Below are 21,895 nucleotides of genomic sequence, written 5' to 3'. Positions count from 1 at the left end.
ATAATGGCAACGACTACTAGCTCTACTCCTCAAAGCTCTACTCCTCAACGGACTTTCAAAATTGACCCAAATTTACCTTTATGGAAATATGTCAAAATAATAGACCAAGTAAAAGGTGGTGGAAATTTTTTATGGATATGCAACTTCTGAAGTGTGAAAAAAAATAGCTCCTACAGTCGTGTCAAAGCCCATTTTTGTGCCATTCCCCAACAAGGAATCAAACCATATCTACGAAAGGATGGAAATGGGATGTCACCTCAAGAAATAGTAGGATATATTAGAGAGCAAGAGGAAGCAGATGCAAGAGTTGGTCGTGCCTCAAACCATCCTTTGTTGACAGGAAGAGGAAGTAGATCAAAGAGGCCCCCTACTTCTCCATCTTATAGCAATTTTCCCGATATCGTGGTAGAGAGCCACCCATTCTTGGACCCAATTAGTGAAGAACCTGTTATTGTGAAGAGAAGAAGGGGACCATTAGAGAGAGCATTTAAGAATGATGCTAGAGAGATTGCAGATCAATCCGTTGGAAGATGTCTATATGCAAACGGTTTGTCATTTAATGTGGTACGATCACCGTATTGGCAGGATATGTTGAGAAAGGTAAATGAGGCTCCACAAGGGTACACAGGGCCAAGTTATGTGAAGGTGCGTAGCACCTTACTAGCAAAGGAGGTAAAAAACATAGACAATGCATTGGCTCCCATTAGAAATTCATGGAAACAAACAGGGGTGTCCATCATTTCAGATGGATGGAAGGGTACCAAAAATCAGCCATTAATTAATGTAATTGCAGTGTGTCCTAAAGGGGCAATGTTTCTGAAAGTTGTGGATTGTGAGGGACAGGTGAAGGATGCACAATTTATTGCTAACATCCTTATACAATGCATTCAGGATGTGGGACCTCAAAATGTTGTCCAAGTAATAACGAACAATGCAAAGAATTGTAGAGCTGCAGGTATGTTGATTGAGACATGGTTTGAACACATATTTTGGACACCTTGTGCTGTCCACTCTCTCAACCTCATGCTACAAAAGATAGGCAGGAAAATACATTGGATCAAACAAATTTATGTTGAGGTTGAAGAGATCTAAATGTTCATCACAAACCATAACATGTCACAGGCCATTTTCAGATCATTTTCACAGTTGGAGTTGCTAAAGGTAATTGAAACACTTCAATTTTTAAAATCTACACTACACTTTGATGGTTACTTAATTTTTATTTTTTTATCATGTCTTCTTTGTATTCTAATTTTTATTTTTAATTTTTGAATAGGTTGCTGAGACTCGATTTGCATCCAACACAATCGTCTAGAGGCGACTTGTGAAGGTGCGACATCCACTTGCTAGCATGGTAATTAGTCAAAGTTGGTCCCTATGGAGGCAATCCAATATTGAAAGGGCAACAAATGTAAAGCACATGATCCTAGATGACACTTGGTGGGATTGAGTGGAATATCTTTTGCGTTTCACTGAGCCCATCATGAGTATGATCCGTCATACTGACATGGATTACCCATGTTTGGGAGAGGTATATGATGGCATTGACTCGATGATTGAGAAAATGAAAGCCATCATCAATGCAAAAGAGCAAGATCCCGAAGAAACTTTCTTCAAAGAGGTTCAATCAATTTGTGTTGAGCGGTGGAACAAAATGACCACCCCACTACATCTTGCATTTGCATTGACTCCCAAATTTTATAGTGATGAAATGCTTGCTAAGCCATCAAGGGTACCACCATATAGAGATTCAGAAGTCAGTGAAGGGTGTAGGACAGCACTTACTAAACTCTTCCCCGATTCTGAAATGAAGGATTTAATGACAAGTGAGTTTGCTGATTTTGTAGCCTCCAATGGTCAAAGTGTTTCCGCTCTCTGTGACAAGTATAAAAAGGATTCTCATGCTTGGTGGTACCTCAATGGCCATACATCACCAAACCTTCAAACTCTTGCAATCAAAGTTTTATCGCAAGTAAGTTTCTTAATTTTTATTGCTCTCTTAATTTATATTTTTTACTATTTTATAATTGTCACCCTCTCACTTTGTGTCAATTATTCAATAGGTTGCTAGTTCCTCTTCATCTGAGCGAAATTGGAGCACATACTCTTTTATCCACTCGGTGAAACACAACTGATTGGCAGCAAGTAAGGCGGAAGAGCTCATTTAGGTGCATTCAAACTTGCGCCTTCTTACTCGTAAACAAAATGAGTATATCGATGGGAGCACAAAGTTTTGGGATGTAGATCCAGAGCGAATTGATTTGGATTTTTCAGCTGCCACACAATCTTTACTTTCTGGGGAGTCTGATAGCCAATTTGCTGCTAGTGCAAGTGGGAGTGAGGCTGCATGTGGTTCCAGTACTCTACCTACATCATCTAATGTCAATGATGATGTTGATCTTGATCTTCCTAGTGACCCATATGATGCTATTGCTGATTATTAGTTGTGTTATTTTATTGTTGAACGGTTGAACCAATGAACAATGAACAATGAATTCGGTATCTATCATAACATTCAAAGTTTGACAAATGGATATTTCATATTAGATTAGACTTATAGTAAATTTGTAATTTTGTTATAGTTATATCAATATGAATCATATATGATAGTTCCAAGTTTTGTTTAGCATATGGATGATATGTGGGATTCTAAATTTAATTTTTGTTTCTACTTATTAGACTGTATATATGTATATATTTATGATTTTTACATTTTTTTTGTACGGACGTATCCATACGCACCCAACCCTCCCTAAAAAAAATTGTCGTACCCGTAACCGTGCCCGTACCCATACTGGCAACTTAGCTTCTAGATAATGCATCTGCAACAACATTGTTTTTACCTTTCACATACTCAATTTCAAAATCATAAGCTTGGATCTTACTGATCCATTTTTGCTGCCTGTCATTCAAGTCTTTATGTCCCAAGGAATATCTCAAACTGTTATGGTCAGTTCTTACTACAAATTTGCCACCAACCAAATATTGTCTAAATTTTGCCAATGCATGCATGATTGCCAACATTTCTTTGTCATAAATAGAATACAATCTCTCAAGGTTACTAAGTTTCCTACTTTCATAAGCTATAGGATGTTTATTTTGCATTAAGACTGCTCCTATTCCCTCACCAGATGCATCACATTCTAAGACGAAAGGCTGATTAAAATTTGGAAGTGCAAGTACTGGGCAAGAACTCATTACCTCTTTAAGTTTCTCAAAAACTTGTTGTGCTTCCTTAGTCCATCGGAATGCCCCCTTTTTGGTAAGATCTGTCCATGGTGCCCCAAGCTGTGAAAAACCTTTGACAAATCTCTTGTAATAACTACATAATCCAAAGAATCCTCGTAAATCTGTAAGATTTCGTGGCGGTGGCCAATCCAGAATGGCTCTTATCTTTTCCTGATGAACCTGTACACTTGTAGCACTGATCATATGCCCTAAATACAAAATTTTTGTCATTCCAAATTCACATTTATAAGCCTTTGCATAAAGTGATTGAGATTCCATAATACCAAGAACTATATCAATATGTTTCAAGTGATCTTCCCAAGTTTTGTTGTAAATCAATATATCATCAAAGAAAACTAGCAAAAATTTCCTCAATTGTTTGTTAAATATATGATTCATACAAGACTGAAATGTTGCCGGAGCATTTGTTAAACCGAACGACATAACCAAAAATTCTTAATGACCATAATGACAGTGAAAAGCAGTTTTATGAATATCTTGATCTTTTAACTTAATCTGATGATATCCTAACCTCAAATCAATTTTAGAAAAATAGACAACACCATGTAATTCATCTAACAACTCATCAATACGAGGAATTGGATACCTGTTTTTGATTGTCTTCTTGTTAAGAGCACGGTAATCAATACACATACGAAGAGTTCCATCCTTCTTTTTGACCAGTACTACTGATGATGCAAAAGGACTAGAACTAGGCCTGATATGCCCCATATCCAACAATTCCTTAATGGCCTTTTCTATTTCATCCCTGAGTGTTTTAGGATGTCTGTAAGGAGTTGTGATAACTGGTTTGGCACCTTCATCTTATTCAATGGTATGTTCAAATCCTCTATCAGGTGGGACTCCTGGAGGAATTTCACTGAAAGCCAAATGATGTGAATCTAATACTTTTAACAAATCATTTTGATAAGATTTAGATTCAACTCTTGATACCTTGTTAGAGATTAAACATTGTGTTCACCATGCCACATCTCCATGTCTGAATATAGCCTCCATTCTTTTAGCATTAACGATCTTGGGACCACCGTTAGACATTCCACGAAGTACTACTTTCTTATCATCAATTTTAAAAGAAAATTCCAATCTTTTAAAACTCCGAGTGTACTCATCTAATGTTTCCATCCATTAAATACCCAGAACAACATTAGTGTCAGCCAAATCAATCACATAAAAATCATCAGTAACAGTATAATTACCAAGAGTAATACTCAATTTAGGAACTTTATGAGTACTGGATAAATTAGTTCCACCTGCTACTCTAACATCAAAACCCTCATGTTTTTCAGTTTCCAAACCACGCTTTTCCACAAGAGTTGCATCTATAAAATTATGAGTAGAACCACTATCAAGCATTACAACCACACGCTGCCCATTCAAAACTCCTCTAACTCTGAAAATATTATAATGTGGTGTTCCTGTCATAGATGCTATTACCCCTTCACCATGTTTTACTGTCTCTAATTCTGTGTTCTTTGATGCAGGTTCTATGTTAGGTTCAACATTTTCTTCATCGTCACTATCTGACATAACCTCAATGTAATGAATTTTCCCTTTTCCCCAACATCGATGTCGTGGCTGCCATGATTCTCTATAGCTGAAACATAGTTTTTTTCTTCTGAGTTCTTCCCTTTCTTCTTTATCTAACCTGTTATTGGGGAAATTTTCCTTGTTAAAGGGTTGTTTGTCTAGCTTAAATGGTGGTCCTTTATTAAAAGTTTTCCCTTTTGAAGAAGGTTCCAATTCCCTTGCTCTTTTAATAGCTGTCTGTAATGTTGGAGGATTTAAGGATTTAACCCATCCTTTGAGTGAATCAGACAATCCATCTATGAATATAACAATTTTATGTCTCTCTGAAATTTCAGTTACTAAAACTACCAACTTTTCAAATTCAGAAATGTATTGCTCAACAGTTCCAGTTTGCTTAAGCTGAGTTAAATCTTTTAGATGAAGTTCAGGATCTTTAGAATCAAATCTGTCAATAAGTTTCTCAGTGAATTCAACATATGTAATAATTTGATTATGACCCAAAGTTACTTGCCCATGGTGCCACCATTCATGTGCTACACCATCAAGATGTAATGTTGCATATTTGATTGCTTCATCTTCCAACATAGGATTTAATTGAAAATAGGTGTCAAGTTTTTGCACCCATGCCCTGGCTGTGGTTTTTCCCTGACCCATCAAAGTAAGGAATAGACATCTTACCAATTTTCCTTTGGAATTCACTGTTATTCCCTCGCTGTCCTCTTGGCCTATGTTTCATTCTGACATCCAAGTATTCTCTAAATGTCATTGTTGATCTAAAATCATCCCCTGATAATAACCAATCATGGTGTATCTTAAAACAATGCGAGACACGCAATGGATTTCAAAGAATTGATTCAATATCAGATTGAGCAAGACGCTCATAAATAATACAAGGATATTTACAAGAATAGCAAGTTTCTAATAAGAAACTGCTGAGAAGATCGAAGACGATCTGACTAAAATAGAATATACATTATTGAGCATTAATACTAAAATTAACATTATTTTAATATTCTATTACCCTCCCTTAATGCTCAATCTATTAACTACACCTATAGACCCCCTGAATTTTACAAATTTATCAGGACCAAGGGGCTTGGTGAAGATGTCTGCTGGCTGCTCCGAGGTAGGAACATACAGCAACTGGATGGATCCGTCTTCAACCAGCTGCCGAATATAGTGACAATGCGTTTCCACATGCTTGGTTCTTTCATGGAAGACTGGATTCTTGGCGAGTTTGAGCACTCCCTGATTATCACAGAACAAGGGAGTAGGACCTGCCTGGGAGACATGCATATCTGCAAGCATTCGTCGAAGCCAAACCGCCTCACAAGATGCCTTAACTGCTCCCCGATACTCTGCTTCTGTCGAGGAGAGAGCCACTGCCTGCTGCTTCTTACTAGTCCATGTGACAGCACCAGATCCCAAACTAAACACATACCCTGTTGTAGACTTACGGTCATCAACCGAACCTGCCCAGTCAGAATCTGTGTAACCACTGAGTATAAGATCAGAACTCCGAGTGTACAGAAGTCCATAATCAGGAGTGCCACTCACATAACGCAGCACACGCTTCACTGCTATCCAATGATCAGCCTTGGGAGCTGTCATGAAGCGTGAAATGTAGCTCACTGCAAAACTGATGTCAGGTCTAGTGGCAGTAAGGTAAATGAGGCTGCCCACTAGTTGCCTGAACAGGGATTCATCCACAACTGGTGAGGATGACTGAGCTGAAAGTTTGAGCCCGGGTTCCATAGGAGTAGAGGCAGGTTTGCAATCCTGCATTCTGAACCTGTCCACAAGACTTCTGGCATACTTGGACTGAGAGAGAAAGATACTGTGCTCAGTCTGCCAGACTTCAACTCCTAAGCAGTAATGTAGAAGTCCCAAATCTGTCATATCAAAGGTGCGACACAAATCCTGTTTGATCCCAGTGATCAAATGTGCCGAACTGCCAATAATGATTAAGTCATCCACATAGACAACTACAAACAGAATATCATTACTAGAATGCTTGATATACAAGTTTGCATCAGATGGACTCCGCTGAAAACCATGATCTATCAGGTACTTATCAATTTTCATGTACCAAGCCCGAGGAGCTTGTTTCAGACCATAGAGTGCTTTGACTAGTCTACAGACCTTCTGTTCTTGACCAGCAACCTTGAAGCCTGGGGGTTGCGTCATGTAGACTTCTTCCTGTAAGTCACCATTCAAAAAAGCACTCTTGACGTCCATCTGATGGACTTTCCAACTAAACTGGGCTGCCAAGGCAAGAACGAGCCGTATGGTACTCATTTTGGCTGTAGGAGCAAAAGTCTCCTCATAGTCAATGCCTTCTTTCTGTGAGAACCCACGAGCAACAAGGCGAGCCTTATACTTGTCTAAGGTTCCATCAGCTTTGTATTTTACTTTGTACACCCATTTGCAACTAATGGGCTTCTTCCCTGAAGGAAGATCAGAAAGGGCCCAAGTGTGATTCTTCTGAAGACTCTGGAACTCAGCTTCCATAGCCTGTTCCCACTCAGGTATACCTTTAGCCTCTGAGTATGTCTGAGGCTCAAAAACACTGTGTATGTTAGCCATGAGAGCAAAATTGACTGTATGCTGCTGTTTACTCTTATTACGGGAGGTTCTACCCTCAATGAGCTCAGTATCCCTGAGATCACCAATGGTCTTGGCCCACCATTTTGGCCGGAGAGTAGAAGTGCGAACATCTAGAGGAGCTGGAAGAGGCTCAGGATCAGGAACAGGAGCAGCAAGAGGAGGATTATTCTCCGGAGGGAACTCAAGTAGTGCATCATCGAAAATAGATTCTGCATCATCCCTCCCATCAGGCGAACCTAATGGAATAAGAACACTGTGAGGTTGATCCTCAGAATTCTGCTCAGAAGAAGGGGACTGAAAGAATCCTCTGTCTTCATCAAATACAACATCACGACTGAAGATAAGACGTTCAGTGTCTATATCTATCAGTCTGTAGGCCTTATGGTGATCACTGTATCCTGTCATCATGAATTTCTGACTTTTGGAATCCAACTTGGAGCGCTTAGCATCTGGAATCCAAACATAGGCAACAGAGCCAAAAACCTTCAGGTGGTTGATCTGAGGTTTTCGACCAGACCAAACCTCTTCTGGAGTTTTCCCCTTAACAGCCTGAGTAGGAGAACGATTAAGAAGGTAGACAGCAGTAAACACTGCTTTAGCCCAATACTTATTCGGAACACTCCTGTGTTGTAACATAGAACGAGCCATCTCAACAACCGTACGATTGCGACGCTCGACAACACTGTTTTGCTGAGGAGTGTAGGGTGTAGTCAACTGGCGTTTGATGCCATGGGTATCACAGAAGTTGGAGAATGCAGAAGAACAAAATTCCCCCCCGTTATCTGTCCTAAGAGTAATGATAATATGTCCAGACTCTTTTTCAACAAAGGACTTAAACTTCTGAAAGATACTAAATACATCTGATTTATGTTTAAGAAAGTACACCCACATCTTTCTACTAAAATCATCTACAATAAGCAAAAAGTATTTGCAACCAGTAACAGAAGAGGTATTCATAGGACCACAAATATCAGCATGAAGTAATTGAAGTACCTTAGATGCGCGCCAAGACTTGCCATGTGGGAATGAAGTCCGATGCTGTTTGCCAGCTTGACAGGCGCCACATACTCCAAGATGCTGAGTCTGAATATCAGGTAACCCTGAGACAAGTCCCTCCCGAGATAGCTGAGAGAGATACTGAATGTTGAGATGTCCATATCTCTGATGCCACAAAGTGCTAAGAGGAGAAACACGAGCTGCCAGAGCCACTTCAGGAGAATCACCAGTGTCAAGAAGCCTATATAGGCCATGATCCTCTAGACCAACAGCAACAGTAAGACGAGTCTCCCGATCAATGATGGAGCACTTGTGAGCACTGAACACCACATCTAGTTGAGGAGAATTCCTCATAACCTGGCTGACAGAGAGCAGATTAAGTTCCATTCCAGGAACATAGTACACGTTCAGAAAAAGGAGAGTCCTGCCACCAGACTGTATCTGAACAGTGCCTCTGCCAACAACTGTATACTTCTCACCTCCGCCAAATACAACGGAATCACTGAAAGGTGAGAAGTCTGTAAACCAGTCACGCCGATGAGAAAAGTGACGTGACGCACCAGAGTCGATGTACCAAGCAGAAGACCTGGCATGATCTGAAGACCTCTTAGCCATAAAGGCACAAAAGGCAGACTCCTTCTGCTCGGAATGTTCAGCAATATGCGCCTTCTGGTGTGACCCTCCCTGCTTCTTTTGTTCAGAAGCGAGCCTCTGACGGCAATCTTTCTTCATATGGCCGTACTTGTGACAGTAATTGCACTGCACATTCTTCTTCTTAGCTCCATCCTGTGTCTGAGAAGAGCCTTTCTACTGAGAAGATTGAGAGGACTGAAATTTGCCTTTATCCTTCTGAAAGGATTGAGCTATGAAGGCATTTTCCAAGGAGGCTGATGTAGTACCACTACCAAACTGTTGTTTCCAGCGATCCTGCTGTAGAAGTTTGGTGCACAATTCTGAAAACTTCAGATCAACATTAGTGGAAGTAATATTGAGGGTCTCAATGAAGTGTTCATACGATTTTGGAAGACTTTTTAGAGTGATTACTACCATGTCTTCTTCCTCCATAGTCCGACCAATAGCTTCGAGCTGATCTCGAATGTCCTTAATCCTCGTGAGGTGTTCCTGTAAGGACATACGTTCGTCCATCATAATGGAGAACAGCTAATTCTTTAGAAAGAATGCTCGGCTCTTGTCGGATGTCTCATGCAATTCCTTCAGATGCTTCCAGATGTCAGAAGCTGTCTTGCCGGAAGGAATCTGCGGTAACTGATCATCAGTCACTGAGAGTTTGAGAAGCATAACTGCCTCCCGATTGCGTTCATCAAACTTATCTTGATCTGCACCAGGTGTACCAGGACTAAGCTCTTTTCCCAACACAAGCTGGTCAAGATGCCTATATTCAAAAATGGTCAACATACGCTGTTTCCAGATGTTGTAATTGTGACCATTAAAGCGTTGACTGCCTTCTAACATCAGATTGGTGAGAGAAGCCATTTGCACGTTTCCCAAAAAAAATTTCTGGCTGACCTAGAAAAAACCAAAGACCACCCAGAAATGCGTGCGAAAAACCCAAAAGAAATCTGCAGTCAAAAATCTGGATCCGTGGGCTCAAAAATCGAGGCACCCAGAAAAAACGGACAACAACCCAGATTAGGGTTTGAAAAACCCACCACGAATCTGCAAGAAAAATTGAATTTCGATAAAAACTGAAGGTTAACACCCGAATCGAAAAATGCAGAAGGTCTTGGGCGCCATGGTTTTCACAAAAAAACCGCCGCCGAAGATGCAGGTCGTGAAGATGCAGGTCACGCGTTTGCAGAGGGCGACGCTGGAGGGAGTTGCAGATGGCGACGCTGGTGGAGGCGACGCCGGAGTTTGAAGTCGCGACGCCGCAGATCGTTGCAGAGGAGGCGAGTTGTAGGTGGCGACGCTGGAGGTGGCGACGCCGAAGCCTGCGCACAATGCCGAAGGCTGTTGCAGGTCACGGGGGCGGTGAAGGCGACGCCGAAGTGAGTCCGCGACGTCGCACACAGGTCGCGACAACGCGACGACCCTGCAGGTCTAGAACACAGGTCGCGACAACACGCGACCACCCTGCAGATCGGAAACACAGGTCACGGGAAGAAGAAAAACCGACGATCCACCCCAGAAGCTAAGAGAAAAAAAACTTTGATGAATTTTTTTTCAGAAAATAATTTCGAAAATTTCCACTAATTGGAAATTAGGATTAAAAAATTTTTGAAAAAATTTCTCCTATAGCTCTGATACCATAAAACAAGGCGAGACACGCAATGGATTTCAAAGAATTGATTCAATATCAGAATGAGCAAGACGCTCATAAATAATACAAGGATATTTACAAGAATAGCAAGTTTCTAATAAGAAACTGCTGAGAAGATCGAAAACGATCTGACTAAAATAGAATATACATTATTGAGCATTAATACTAAAATTAACATTATTTTAATATTCTATTATATCTCATCCTGTAATTCTCTAATTGTCGGTTCATTTTCTGGTTGCACATTCCTAGCAGTGAAGGTTGGCATAAAGGGTCTGGTTGTTCTTGTTCTTTTCGGCTGATTATTATTAATAGAATGCTCATCTCTACCCCCATTATTTACCCCAACATTTTGATGTTGATTATTATTTTGTGCCATAAATTGGGTCATTAAATTAGTCATTTTGTTGACATTGTCCTGCATATCTTGTTGACTTCTGATTAAAGCTGCTATGAGATCCCTATTGTTTTTAGGTTCCCCCATATTGTTTGTTGCAAAAATAATCTCTTCGTCAGTTTCAGTATGGCTGTCCTCAATTTCAAACTGAATAGAAGAACTACTTTGTGCTAAAGGAAAGTTTTGATATCTGTTTTGTCGGGCCCTAGTATTCCGAAAATTATAATTTCCCTGGTGCATACTCAGCTGTGCATAGATTTTTCATGAATTTTCAACTAAAAAAAAAAAACCACCCTACAGGCTGGCAAGATTCAAAAGCTCTGATACCACTGTAAAATTCCTTAACTGAATTTATTTGCAATGAAAAGAAATATCATAGGTCAAGCAAAAGATTGCTAATAAAACATAAAGATATTGAATCTTTGAATTTCTAGAAAATTCATCACACCGTTCGGTTTTAATTGCATCCTTCCTCTTGCTTAATTCACAACAAATTTATACTTCTTCGATATAATAGGGGAATGATTATTGATCATTTCAAATAATGTTCCTAATTCTGCAAATGAAAGGAAATGAATATGCAGTTTGCAATTGGTAAAGATTTTAATATTTGTGCACCTGAAGCGTTCACAGCCAAATTGGCAATTCGGTGTTGACTCAAATTATTATACTGAAATGGCTCTTTCCGGAAACACCGTCACAGGTCAAGCAAAAGATTGCTAATAAAACATAAAGATATTGAATCTTTGAATTTATGGAAATTTCATCACACCGTTCTGTTTTAATTGCATCTTTCGTCTTGCTTCGATTCTGCCATGGATATAATAGCAATAGGAAAATCCCAATAGGCCAATTATTATTGACTAAAGGAATACTCTGTATTTCTTATTGGAAACTACAGAGATGAATATGAACTCTCTTCTAGTTATTAAATCTAATGATATTTTCCGCTGCCCACATTTCCAACAGTGCCTCCATTTAAAAATAAATTTAGAAAGGAATCCGTTCCGTCCCGAAACTGTTTGGAAACCAACCCGAAACTTATTACATTTCAAAAATAAACAATAGTTTATTGGCTTATTAATTAGTTTATATTAGTGAAGAAATACTAATATAAAACAATTAACCTGAGAATAATTTATTTAATTATTAATTAATTTATATTAATGAAATGGATAGTTAATATAAAATAATTAATATAATATTCTAGTTGAACTTAAACTAGAATTTATTAGGGAACATTACAACAACATTGGATCAGCCGACGGGCTGACCGGGACTTCCGTCTCGGTCACACCTGAAGGTGTGTGTGCAGTGCTTTGTACGGTACTGAGAATGGTGGTCCTCAGCTGTGGTATTGTGTCCAGAAGGTCCTTCACCTTTATCGGCACCTCCATCTGCAAGACTTGCCCAATAATGTTCTTTTCTGCTTCAGTATGGGATGAGGTACTCACCACACCTGCATTTTTTCGTCGTTTTGCCGTCATCTCCCGCTCAATGTCGGCCTTTGCCTCCCGTAATCTCTCCTTCTCTGTATGGAGGTCGAGATAAGTGGCCTTCTTGGTCTGAGCATGGGTGATTGCCAGTACTTCTTTATCACCAGTTTTCTCAATATTGAGAAGATTAACCCCTGGCTTGGGGCAATTTGTGTCATCGTGGTCTCCAGGACCACACCATCTGTACAAGTTCTAGGGTGTTTCCTCTTTCTGGCAATCTCGCGCAAAGTGTCCCCATTGGCTGCAGGCCCGACATTGAATCATCGACCGTCCTTTGGCATCGTATTGCATTCGACTCCGGTTATTGTTATTATTATTGTTGCCTCTTCCTCCCCTTCGGTTACCTTTGTAACCGCCAGATGATGTCGTGGTGTTGGCTTGAGGCTAGGATGTGCTTGTTGTAGTGGAGGGTGACGGCTGCGCCTGGGTGAAGAGCACCTGATTCCCCCGTGTCTTAATGTTGTAGGGACATTCTTTGGTGGAGTGTCCCAACACTTGGCAAATGTCGCAGAAGGCCTTTTTAGGACAAGAGCCTTGTGTATGACTTTCCTCTTTACATTCCGCTCACCACACTTCCTCATTCTTGCTAGTGCTTCCCTTCATGCTTTTGAAATCCTTCATCATGCAATGCATATCCTTCTGGAGGGCTTGCACCTTCTTGCTCAACCCCTCGTCGCTGCTACTACCCTCGAAGGAGTCCTCCTCCCCAAAGGATTTGTCTTTCTTCTTCCTGGATGTCTTTCCTTCACTTTCCAAGTCCATTGCCCGGTTATAGGCATCTTCGTAGGAGGGTGGTACAATTTTCATTTTCCTTCTGAGTGATGACTTAAAACCCTCCACAAACCACCTTTTCTTTAATCCATCATCGGGCTGGTTGTCCATTTTTCCTAGCAATTCCTTCAGGCGTCGACTATATGCTGGGATGGTCTCACTTTTCCCTTGCTTGGTACTCAAGATTTCTGCCACGATTTCATTGTCATCTCTGAGAAGTCGAAACTCCGTTTCGAAGGCTTTGTGTAATTCATCCCAAGTTGTCAGCTTAGTTTTATCAGCATCCAAGTACCAATCGATGGCTACTCCTCGTAGGGTGGCGGGGAATTGCACCACCCATTCTGCCCTGTCGGTCACGCCATTGGCTGACCAGATTGTTTCACATGTATGACAATGTCGTACCGGGTCTTCTTTCCCGTCTCCATTGAACTTAGGCAATTTTTGCTAATTCGCCATCATGTTCCTTGGCAGCGGCCCAGTCTGCCTTCTGGAACTCAAACGTGACCCTCCAGGAACTCCTCCCCTAAACACTGGTCCTCCAGAAGGTACTCTGTCGAGATTTGGTCCGTTGGGTCCCACCAAGTTGCTCTGACTACCAGGGTGTGATGATCCTGAACCGAACAGATTGCTTCTACTACCGTGACCTTGTGTCCTCCCGACACCTTCGGTCGCACTAGTATCCTCTGCCTCTGTTCTCGGTCTCTGTCTCCTCTTCCCTCTTGGTCTCGACAACTCTGTATGGCGTGTACGACTCTACCATACTTCCGTCACCAATCTCTTCCAATGTCAGGGAAAGGCCTCCCAACCGCTTTCTGGTGGTTTCTATTAGTACGAAAACTTGGCCCTCAGCACCTAAGCCATCATTGCCAGTTGTGCTTTCTTCAGCAAGTTTCTTCAGTTGTCGCCGACATTCTGCTTGTTTTTCTAACCCTAGCGTCCTCGTGGCTGCCTCGTGCTCGTCTTCTTCCTCCTTCGGCACACGGTTTCTATCCTTATTTAGCATCACGGGCATCAATTCCTTCTTTCCATGGGGTTGAAGGTTCGTCGACGGCTTTCGTCACGTTCCTCCTCTCGTCGATTCCTTTCTTCAAATTGCTGCAAAATTTGTTGTCTACGGGTCTCGCGGTAGGTTTCTTCTCGGCGAACGCTTGTGCCAACAAGCTAGGCAAATTGTTCACCAACCGATTTACGGTCGGACTTACGCCAAGGGCACTCCACACTGCGCTCTCAAGGACATCCTCGGTTGTGGCCTCCCTCCATATGTAAGTTTCGATGGATGCCTGTAGGATGTAGGTGAAATCCCTTGTCAGTGCTCCCTCTCCTTCGAACAACTAGGTCGGCTCTTCCTCGGGATTGCTACTAGTCCCCTCGCCCACTGGTTGCCCCATTATTGTCGTGCCATGTTGTATGTTCCCGTCATTCCAAGTTCAATTTGGCAACGGCATCAGATGTTTACCCTCTAGGCGAACAATTTAAAACATACAGACATAATACTTAACGAGAAACAGTAATGCCATAGATACCAGATAATAATATTAAGCCAACAGAAAAGATACCATTTCCATTCATAATCGTGATGTTGACAAGTTACATTACATGGTATATAAAGGTACCAAGGGGGTGCGAGGGACAACCGTCGCACCCGTAACTACCAACCCTCTGTTACATTACTAACAAAGCACTTCCTAATTAATTACTGTTTATTCCCATACGTACAATATTACCGCCAACAACAAAGATTTTAATACTTCGAAGTTTTAGGAATATCGACAATGTTGATGGCCAAGGACACCTTATGAGGCAATAGTCTTTGAAGGGTTAAGTGTTAATTATTGGTATCTCTCATGGCCTAAGGCTAAATTACCTTGAGACCCAAGTCTATGATGATAGAAAATGATCGCAAAGTTATCCTCAGCAATGGGTTTGGGAAGGAAACATAACTTAGACTATTCTGAGATTTGTTAGTTTGGATGCCTTTCTTAACTCCATCTGATCTGCTGCTTTTTTTTGGCTCTAGAGCTTGTCTTTTTATGTTATACATTGACCGTGCAGGAGCTACTTTCCATTGTGTTTTCAGTGCCATGTTACAACATTTTGTCAACTGCAGTTTGTTGCTGTAATCACAAATTTGTATTATTGCTTGTGCACCTTTGATATAAGAATGCATTTCGAAACTAAAATGAACCAAACTTTATCCTCATTGAAACCATTTTAACTATCATAATAATGCTCGCTGCTATGTTTGATTGACATAGGCACTGGTAATGAAGATTCAATATATTGTTTTCTTGCGTTAACAATATTTAGACATCTGGTAAATCCTTACAATGCTTCTTTCCTTGTTAAGCTAAAGTCCATGTCGATGTTCATAATTTATTCTTTGATGTTGGCAGGATAAGTCTGTTGATGTTCGTAAAGCAGCAGAAGCTTCTCTGGCTGAAGTAACTCGAGTCTGTGGGCAAGAAATGGTATTTCTGTTTGTTTATTGACATTTAATCTAGTATCATTTTCTTATAATCTGGCTTTAGCAGGAAACTAATGATGATTATATGTTTTGTGGGTCTTAGATAGCAAAGGCCATGAAAGAATTGCAAGGTCCTGCTTTGACAGCTGTCCTTGAACGCCAGAGAACAGGTGTACTTCAAGGTCTGTATTATTGTTACATTGCTTGTTGCAGGACCTATTATTGTACATTTTCCTTTTTAAATTTCTTGCTTTGTTGAAAATTTGAAATAGATTCTCCAGTTTCCCATTTCGAGTTTCTTCTTGCATATTGAAAGCGATTTTGTGTTTTAATTTCCAACAGAATTTTCTGAGCCATCAAAGGCAATAGTTACAACTCCTGGAGCAAGATCAGGGGGTAAAAGTGCAAAGCCAATTGCAAATGGCGGTGGGGAACGCTCATCTTCAAGATCCAGTCACAAAGCTACAGCTTCTGTAAGCTTATTTGTAATTAAAATTTCTCCTGTCTCAGTTAATTTTTAAGTATTAATAAATGGAATCTTCCCTCATTTAATGTAAAAATTTAGAATTAGTAAAATTAATGAATGCAAATTTTGTCTTCTGATTGTGCCTATTTTTTAAGATACGTTGTTTTATGATATCTCATTTACAGAGAACTTTTCCCACTAAGGCTTCAAAGCAAGCAGTCGCTTTGGCTGCTCAGGATTATGCAGTTCAAGGACAAGCTTTGTTCAACTTGAAAGATTCTAATAAGGTTAGTATTCAGAAAAAAATTGCAAGGCTTTACAACAGCTGCTATGCTGGTTTTTGTTTTATTACTCTATTTCTAGTGGCATCTGTTTATCTACAAATTTGTAATTCTTACAGGAAGATAGAGAAAGGTCCATTTCACGAAAGTATAAATTTGAGGAGCCTCGTCTTGAACAGATTCAAGAGCTAGAGGTCTGTTTTTTATTGGTGCCTACTGATAAATCTAATTTTAGATTATGATTATATGAAATCCTCTTAGGAGATTTTATGATTTTTGTTTGCAGAATGATCTTGTAAAGCATTTACGTGAAGATTTACATCGGCGCTTACTGAGTTCAGATTTCAAGAAACATGTTGATGGTTTAGACTTGTTACAAAAGGTTTGCTTTCAGCATCATTGCAATCTACAACATTTTATCTTTAGATTTCTTGGAATAAACAGGCTTACATTTCTTTCTGCAGTTTATTTGATTCTTACGCTTATTAAGTTATTTACAAGTGGGGAAAACATTTGTTTTGCAGGCAATACATTCTCATATCAAGGAGATGATAGAAATAGTAGATATTCTCTTGAGATGGACCGTTTTTCGGTTCTGTGAGTCCAACACAACTTGCTTATTAAAGGTATGGATTTTGATTCATTTTATTGACTTGCATTTTTTAAATTGATTAGGTGGGTGTTCTATCTTATGGATGCTATTTTTGAACAGGTTCTCGAGTTTCTTCCAGAATTTGTAGATGCTTTGAAGAAGGAAGGTTATACGTTGACCGAATATGAAGCTAATATTTTACTTCCTTGCTTAATGGAGAAGGTATGCCATACTATAAATCTATTTCTCATTTTCTTGCTGTCATAAAAAACAGTCTACATGTAAATAAAGATACAGTTATATTACTTGTGCCATCGCCTCCTAAAAGTCATGGCCATTGCTTTTCTATGATTCCTTAAGTTACACTCTATATCATTATGCAGTCAGGGCACAATATTGAGAAAGTACGTGAAAAGATGAGGGAGTTAACAAAACTTATTGCTGGTATATATCCACCACCAAAGCTTTTTGCATATATATTGGAAGGCCTGCGTTCAAAGAACAATCGTTCGAGAATTGAATGTGTAGATCATATAGGATATATGATTGATCACTATGGAGTTGAGGTTTGTTGTCTTATATTTGAAATAGAAGCATCATTGAAGTCACTGCTAGCAGAATGTAGGCCTACAGGATGCTAATATATTTAACTTCTTTGAGAGCAGATAGCTAGCCCATCAAAGGCCCTGCAGATTGTTGCTGGATTGACATCAGAAAGAGATGGTGAACTTCGAAAAGCTGCACTTAACACACTGGCAATTGCATACAAAATACTTGGTACTATTTGACTGCATATTGAAGTATCTAATACAGTTTTATTGCACAAAATATGATTATTTGAGTGATCAGAGGAATCAAACTAGAAGGAATTTATATTTGTAATGTACGATTTACTGCTGTTTATTTCAATCCAGTAGAATATTTTCATATCTCAAACTATCTTAAGACTTATTATCCCTTTGTAAATGACAAATTCTAATCATTCTGCCTTTCTCTTTTTTTTTGTAATCTTTGTGCACTTTAGCCCTAGAAAAGTTCTTAAGGTATCTAGAATCTAGATGATCACCAGAGTCTGGCAATAGTTAACCCCAATAGTTCACAATTCACATGGAAGTCCTATAATCATGCTGCATAACTATTGGTCATTGAATCCTTCCTTCTGTACAAACAGAAACACAAATTGATGGAAGTTTGATTGTTAAGTTTTAAATTCAGTTTTAGAGGCTATTTTGCAAATATGTAAAGTGAATTCTGATGATTGCTTTCTTGCTTATGATGTTTCCTTCGGCATTTGATTCGTGAAATTTAATAAAGAAATAAGGATTTTTCTGTATGCAAGGATCAATTTGTCTTTGTTTGCTCTGTTTAAAATTAATGGACTACAATATAAATTGGTTCTTAAATTTTTTACAGCGGATTATTAATCTTTTTACTCTTGTTTAGGGTGATGCAATTGTTAAAAACCATTTAACCTATATCTACCTTAACTTGTTAAAATAATATTAATATCTATTCTATAATGGTCATCTTCTATTCTTAGTGGTCATTTTAGTTGTTGACTTATTTAGCTTTTTAGTCAACTTATTTAGCTTGTTTAGTTAGCTTTTTATTATTTATTTTTTTAAGCTATATTTAGCTTTTTAAGCTTTTTAGCTTATTTGATTTCACTTTAAGGACTAGTTCTTAATTTAGAACGTCGTCTTGTAATCTCTATATATACGTGTGTATATCGTTGAATAGATTATCCGATTATTTTGTTCAATCAATTTTTCATGGTATTAGAGAAGGTCAATGGGATTTTTTAGCGTTTGGCAATAGAATCCTTTCTGAAATTTTTTTCCAGATTTTTTTAAATTGTTTTTTTATGAAAAAAAACGATTCTGCTTTTTCGAAGGCTTTTTGTTCAATCAATTTTTCATGGTATCAGAGCCCAGGTCGATGGGATTTTAAATTTTGTAGAATTTTTTTAATAAAATTCGAGCCTCTTACCTGGATACTTTTTCCAGAGTTTTAACTCGATTTTTAATGGCGCTGCGATTTTGTTTACCTGCAAAATCACGTTTTTTTTCAGCGGGATTTTCGGCGCGATTTCCATGACCTGCACGATTATCTTTTTATCCGATGGATTTAGCGATTTTCTGCAGACGAGGGTTCTGTTCACGCGGCGGGAGTTCCTTTTCCTGTTCGTGTTGCGATTTGCAGGCATCATTTTTGGCGAGGTTTTTATCAGACTTGTGATTTTTCGGGCCTGCAACCAGTTTTTCGTGCATGCTTTTTCTCTGTGTGCCCTGCGTCTCCCGCCAGCGCCTGGGGTTCCTGCCAATGCCCTATTTTTTTTACCAAAAAATTCCGTCCTTTTTTCTTTTTTTTTTTTTTTAAAAACATTATTTTCTCCAGATTATTATTTTTCTGATTTTTTTTCAGGAAAATTTCAAGTTTTAAATTTGCAGGATTTTTTAATTTCTGGGGTTTTCAGCAAATATTTCTCAATTATGGTATTCACAATGCTTTTGAATTAGGTGTTTCGTGTTAGTATTTAGTCAACTACTTATTGTGTTAGGGACAACTTGTTTGTGATGTGCCAAATCAACTCTTTCTTTTGAGATTACCAAGTTGTTTATTGCTTGGATGCATATGAGTTTTGAACTTGGAACTTGATGTGATAAGGGCCCAAACTTACCAGTAGAGCACAGTCCAATGGAAAAATGTACCTCTATGGTGAATGTTTTTTTCTATATTTATGAATTTGATGACTTTATTTTCATTCTTGGAGTCAGCCTTCTTTACATATGGTATTTCCCTTTTCTGAACATACTTAAGGTTTTGAGTTATCTTTTGTTGTTGTCATTTCGCTTTCCTTTGAAAAGATATGGGCATGTGACATATCATCAGAAAGCTCTTCCAATTGTGATTGTGTGATAATTTCTCATCCCATGGTTCTTGCTTAAATTTTATTTAAATTTTCCATTAAGTCTAGGTTTGCATCTTCTCATTGGGGCAAGGATATATCTTGTTTTATGTACGAGTTTGCTATTTATCTTTGAAAGTTTATGTTCATATAATAAAATGTTTCATTATTTCTATTTTCACTGTTTGCATTAAGTTGAATTAAGATTCGTTTTCTCTTATTCTAATTTTACTTGTATTGGAGATATATGACACTGAATTTTCCTTTGGGGTTTGATTTTTCAATGGATATTCTTGTCAAATTTCAATTTATGATGGTGGGGTGTACTCCCTTGTTAGGTATCTTTGCCCTGCCATTATGAATCAAATATTATACAAGTAAATTAGGCTAGAGAATATTTTCCCTCCTAATATAGCTCATTTATTATATTTCTTTAATGTTGCAATTCATTGAAGGCAGTAGCTGGCTTCTTGTTCATATAATAAGTGTTTCGTTATTTCTATTTTACATAATTTGCATCAGGTTTAATTAAGACACTTTTTCTCTTATTCTAATTTTACCTGTATCTGAGAGCTATGACACATTGACAATCATCTTTCCATTGGGATTTGATTCTTGAATGGATATTTTTTTGAAACTTCAATTTATGATTAAAGTCATAATGCCATGCCGTGATCAATCATAATTATACAAATAAAATAAACTGAAATATATTTTCCCTTCTAATACCTCCAAGGTAAACTGTGATTTAAGTGAGATGTTATTGTAAATTAAAAGATAAATCTGCTCATATTGAAGTATATGATGAGTACTTATTGTAAGGTAGAAGATGAATTTTGACATATGATGTGGTTGAAGAAGTTAGTGAGATCCACTTCAGGAGTTATAAGAAGATAAATTATGTATCTCTGAGTGTCAAAGATGGTCTTAGACCATGCTTGAAAGCTTTATGATGGCAGTTGAGTGTCATGGGAAGATAAAAAGGGCATCTAGATGACTGGAATAGACATTTGAAAGAAAAAAATGAGTCAGTTTGGTGACAAAAACTGCAAAGAAGGATGTCAAGTGACATGAACACACCTAAAATAAGCTCTTGGCAGGCTGCAGTTGGTTTATGACTTTTTCAGGAAATAACAAGAGAATTATGTACCCAGGACAAGTTTCTGCAACTAACAACTGGTCATATGTCCTCAAAGAGTCAAAAGTATACCTACCTTCATCCTCCATTAAGCAGCAGAGTTTCAGCCTCTCAAACTTGCAGAAAACTTTGAATCAAGTTACATTTGATAGCATATCCCTGATTTCCTACTTGTAGCAGTTTGAAGCTTCACAGTAGGCAAGTTTTATCTATTTGGTAGAGGGCATATCAGCAGCATTGCATAGCCATCTTTGTTGCAAGTTTCCTTAAATTTGATTGATCATTTTTCAATTTTGCCAAAACCCAACAAGGTATTTCTCAGTTTACAGATGGATGTTTAGGCTTTAGAATTGTAAATTTTCTTTTCTTTAATGAAAGACATCAGATTTGAGTTATCAAGTTGGTATGGTGAGGTTATTGATAGATTGATGGTGTTTAGGTTTTTAAGTTCTTCAGAGGATTTAGCAATTCTAGAATGAAAAGTTACTTCACAATCTGAGAGGATGCTCGTGTGCAAATTACTATTTAGTAGTGGCTAATTCTGGCGGTGACTATTTCTAGTGTCCTATTTTTGGGCTAGGATGAAGGCTTATTTTTAGGTCCTTTAATTAATTTCTATTATTTACTTTGTTGACAATTAGATTCGCTTAAAAGTTCTTTGCTTTCCAGCTTTTCAGCAGCCTTTAATCATTTTTCTTTAAAGCTCGCTTTTTTGGGATTAA

At 38.6% G+C, this 21,895-nt stretch overlaps 2 protein-coding genes across 4 annotated transcripts in view; both read left to right on the top strand.

Moving 5' to 3' along the window:
- The window catches only part of LOC131044069 (protein MOR1-like), a 122,593-nt gene that overhangs the window by 79,385 nt on the left and 21,313 nt on the right, over positions 1-21,895 (top strand). For all 3 annotated transcript variants that reach the window (XM_057977335.2, XM_059218075.1, XM_059218074.1), the window contains 10 exons: positions 15,718-15,792; positions 15,892-15,970; positions 16,131-16,261; positions 16,440-16,541; positions 16,655-16,729; positions 16,822-16,917; positions 17,060-17,161; positions 17,248-17,349; positions 17,511-17,693; positions 17,793-17,904. In XM_057977335.2, coding sequence (XP_057833318.2) covers positions 15,718-15,792; positions 15,892-15,970; positions 16,131-16,261; positions 16,440-16,541; positions 16,655-16,729; positions 16,822-16,917; positions 17,060-17,161; positions 17,248-17,349; positions 17,511-17,693; positions 17,793-17,904 — 1,057 coding nt within the window. The remainder of the gene's footprint in view (positions 1-15,717; positions 15,793-15,891; positions 15,971-16,130; positions 16,262-16,439; positions 16,542-16,654; positions 16,730-16,821; positions 16,918-17,059; positions 17,162-17,247; positions 17,350-17,510; positions 17,694-17,792; positions 17,905-21,895) is intronic.
- Positions 1,177-2,523, top strand: LOC131044070 (uncharacterized). The gene is made up of 2 exons (XM_057977337.2): positions 1,177-1,972; positions 2,064-2,523. The coding sequence occupies exons 1-2, from the start codon at positions 1,484-1,486 to the stop codon at positions 2,133-2,135; spliced, it is 561 nt and encodes a 186-aa protein (XP_057833320.2). The 5' UTR covers positions 1,177-1,483; the 3' UTR covers positions 2,136-2,523.

This window comes from Cryptomeria japonica, chromosome 3, assembly GCF_030272615.1.
Source record: "Cryptomeria japonica chromosome 3, Sugi_1.0, whole genome shotgun sequence".
Lineage (NCBI taxonomy): Eukaryota > Viridiplantae > Streptophyta > Pinopsida > Cupressales > Cupressaceae > Cryptomeria > Cryptomeria japonica.
Note: the sequence above shows the minus strand (reverse complement) of the source record. Positions and strands in the feature narration are given on the sequence as shown.

Coding starts and splice junctions, on each gene's coding strand:
- LOC131044070 (XM_057977337.2), top strand. CDS start 1,484: ATGAGTATGATCCGTCATACTGACATGGATTACCCATGTTTGGGAGAG. Junction 1,973..2,063: donor CAATCAAAGTTTTATCGCAA/GTAAGTTTCTTA, acceptor ATTATTCAATAG/GTTGCTAGTTCCTCTTCATC.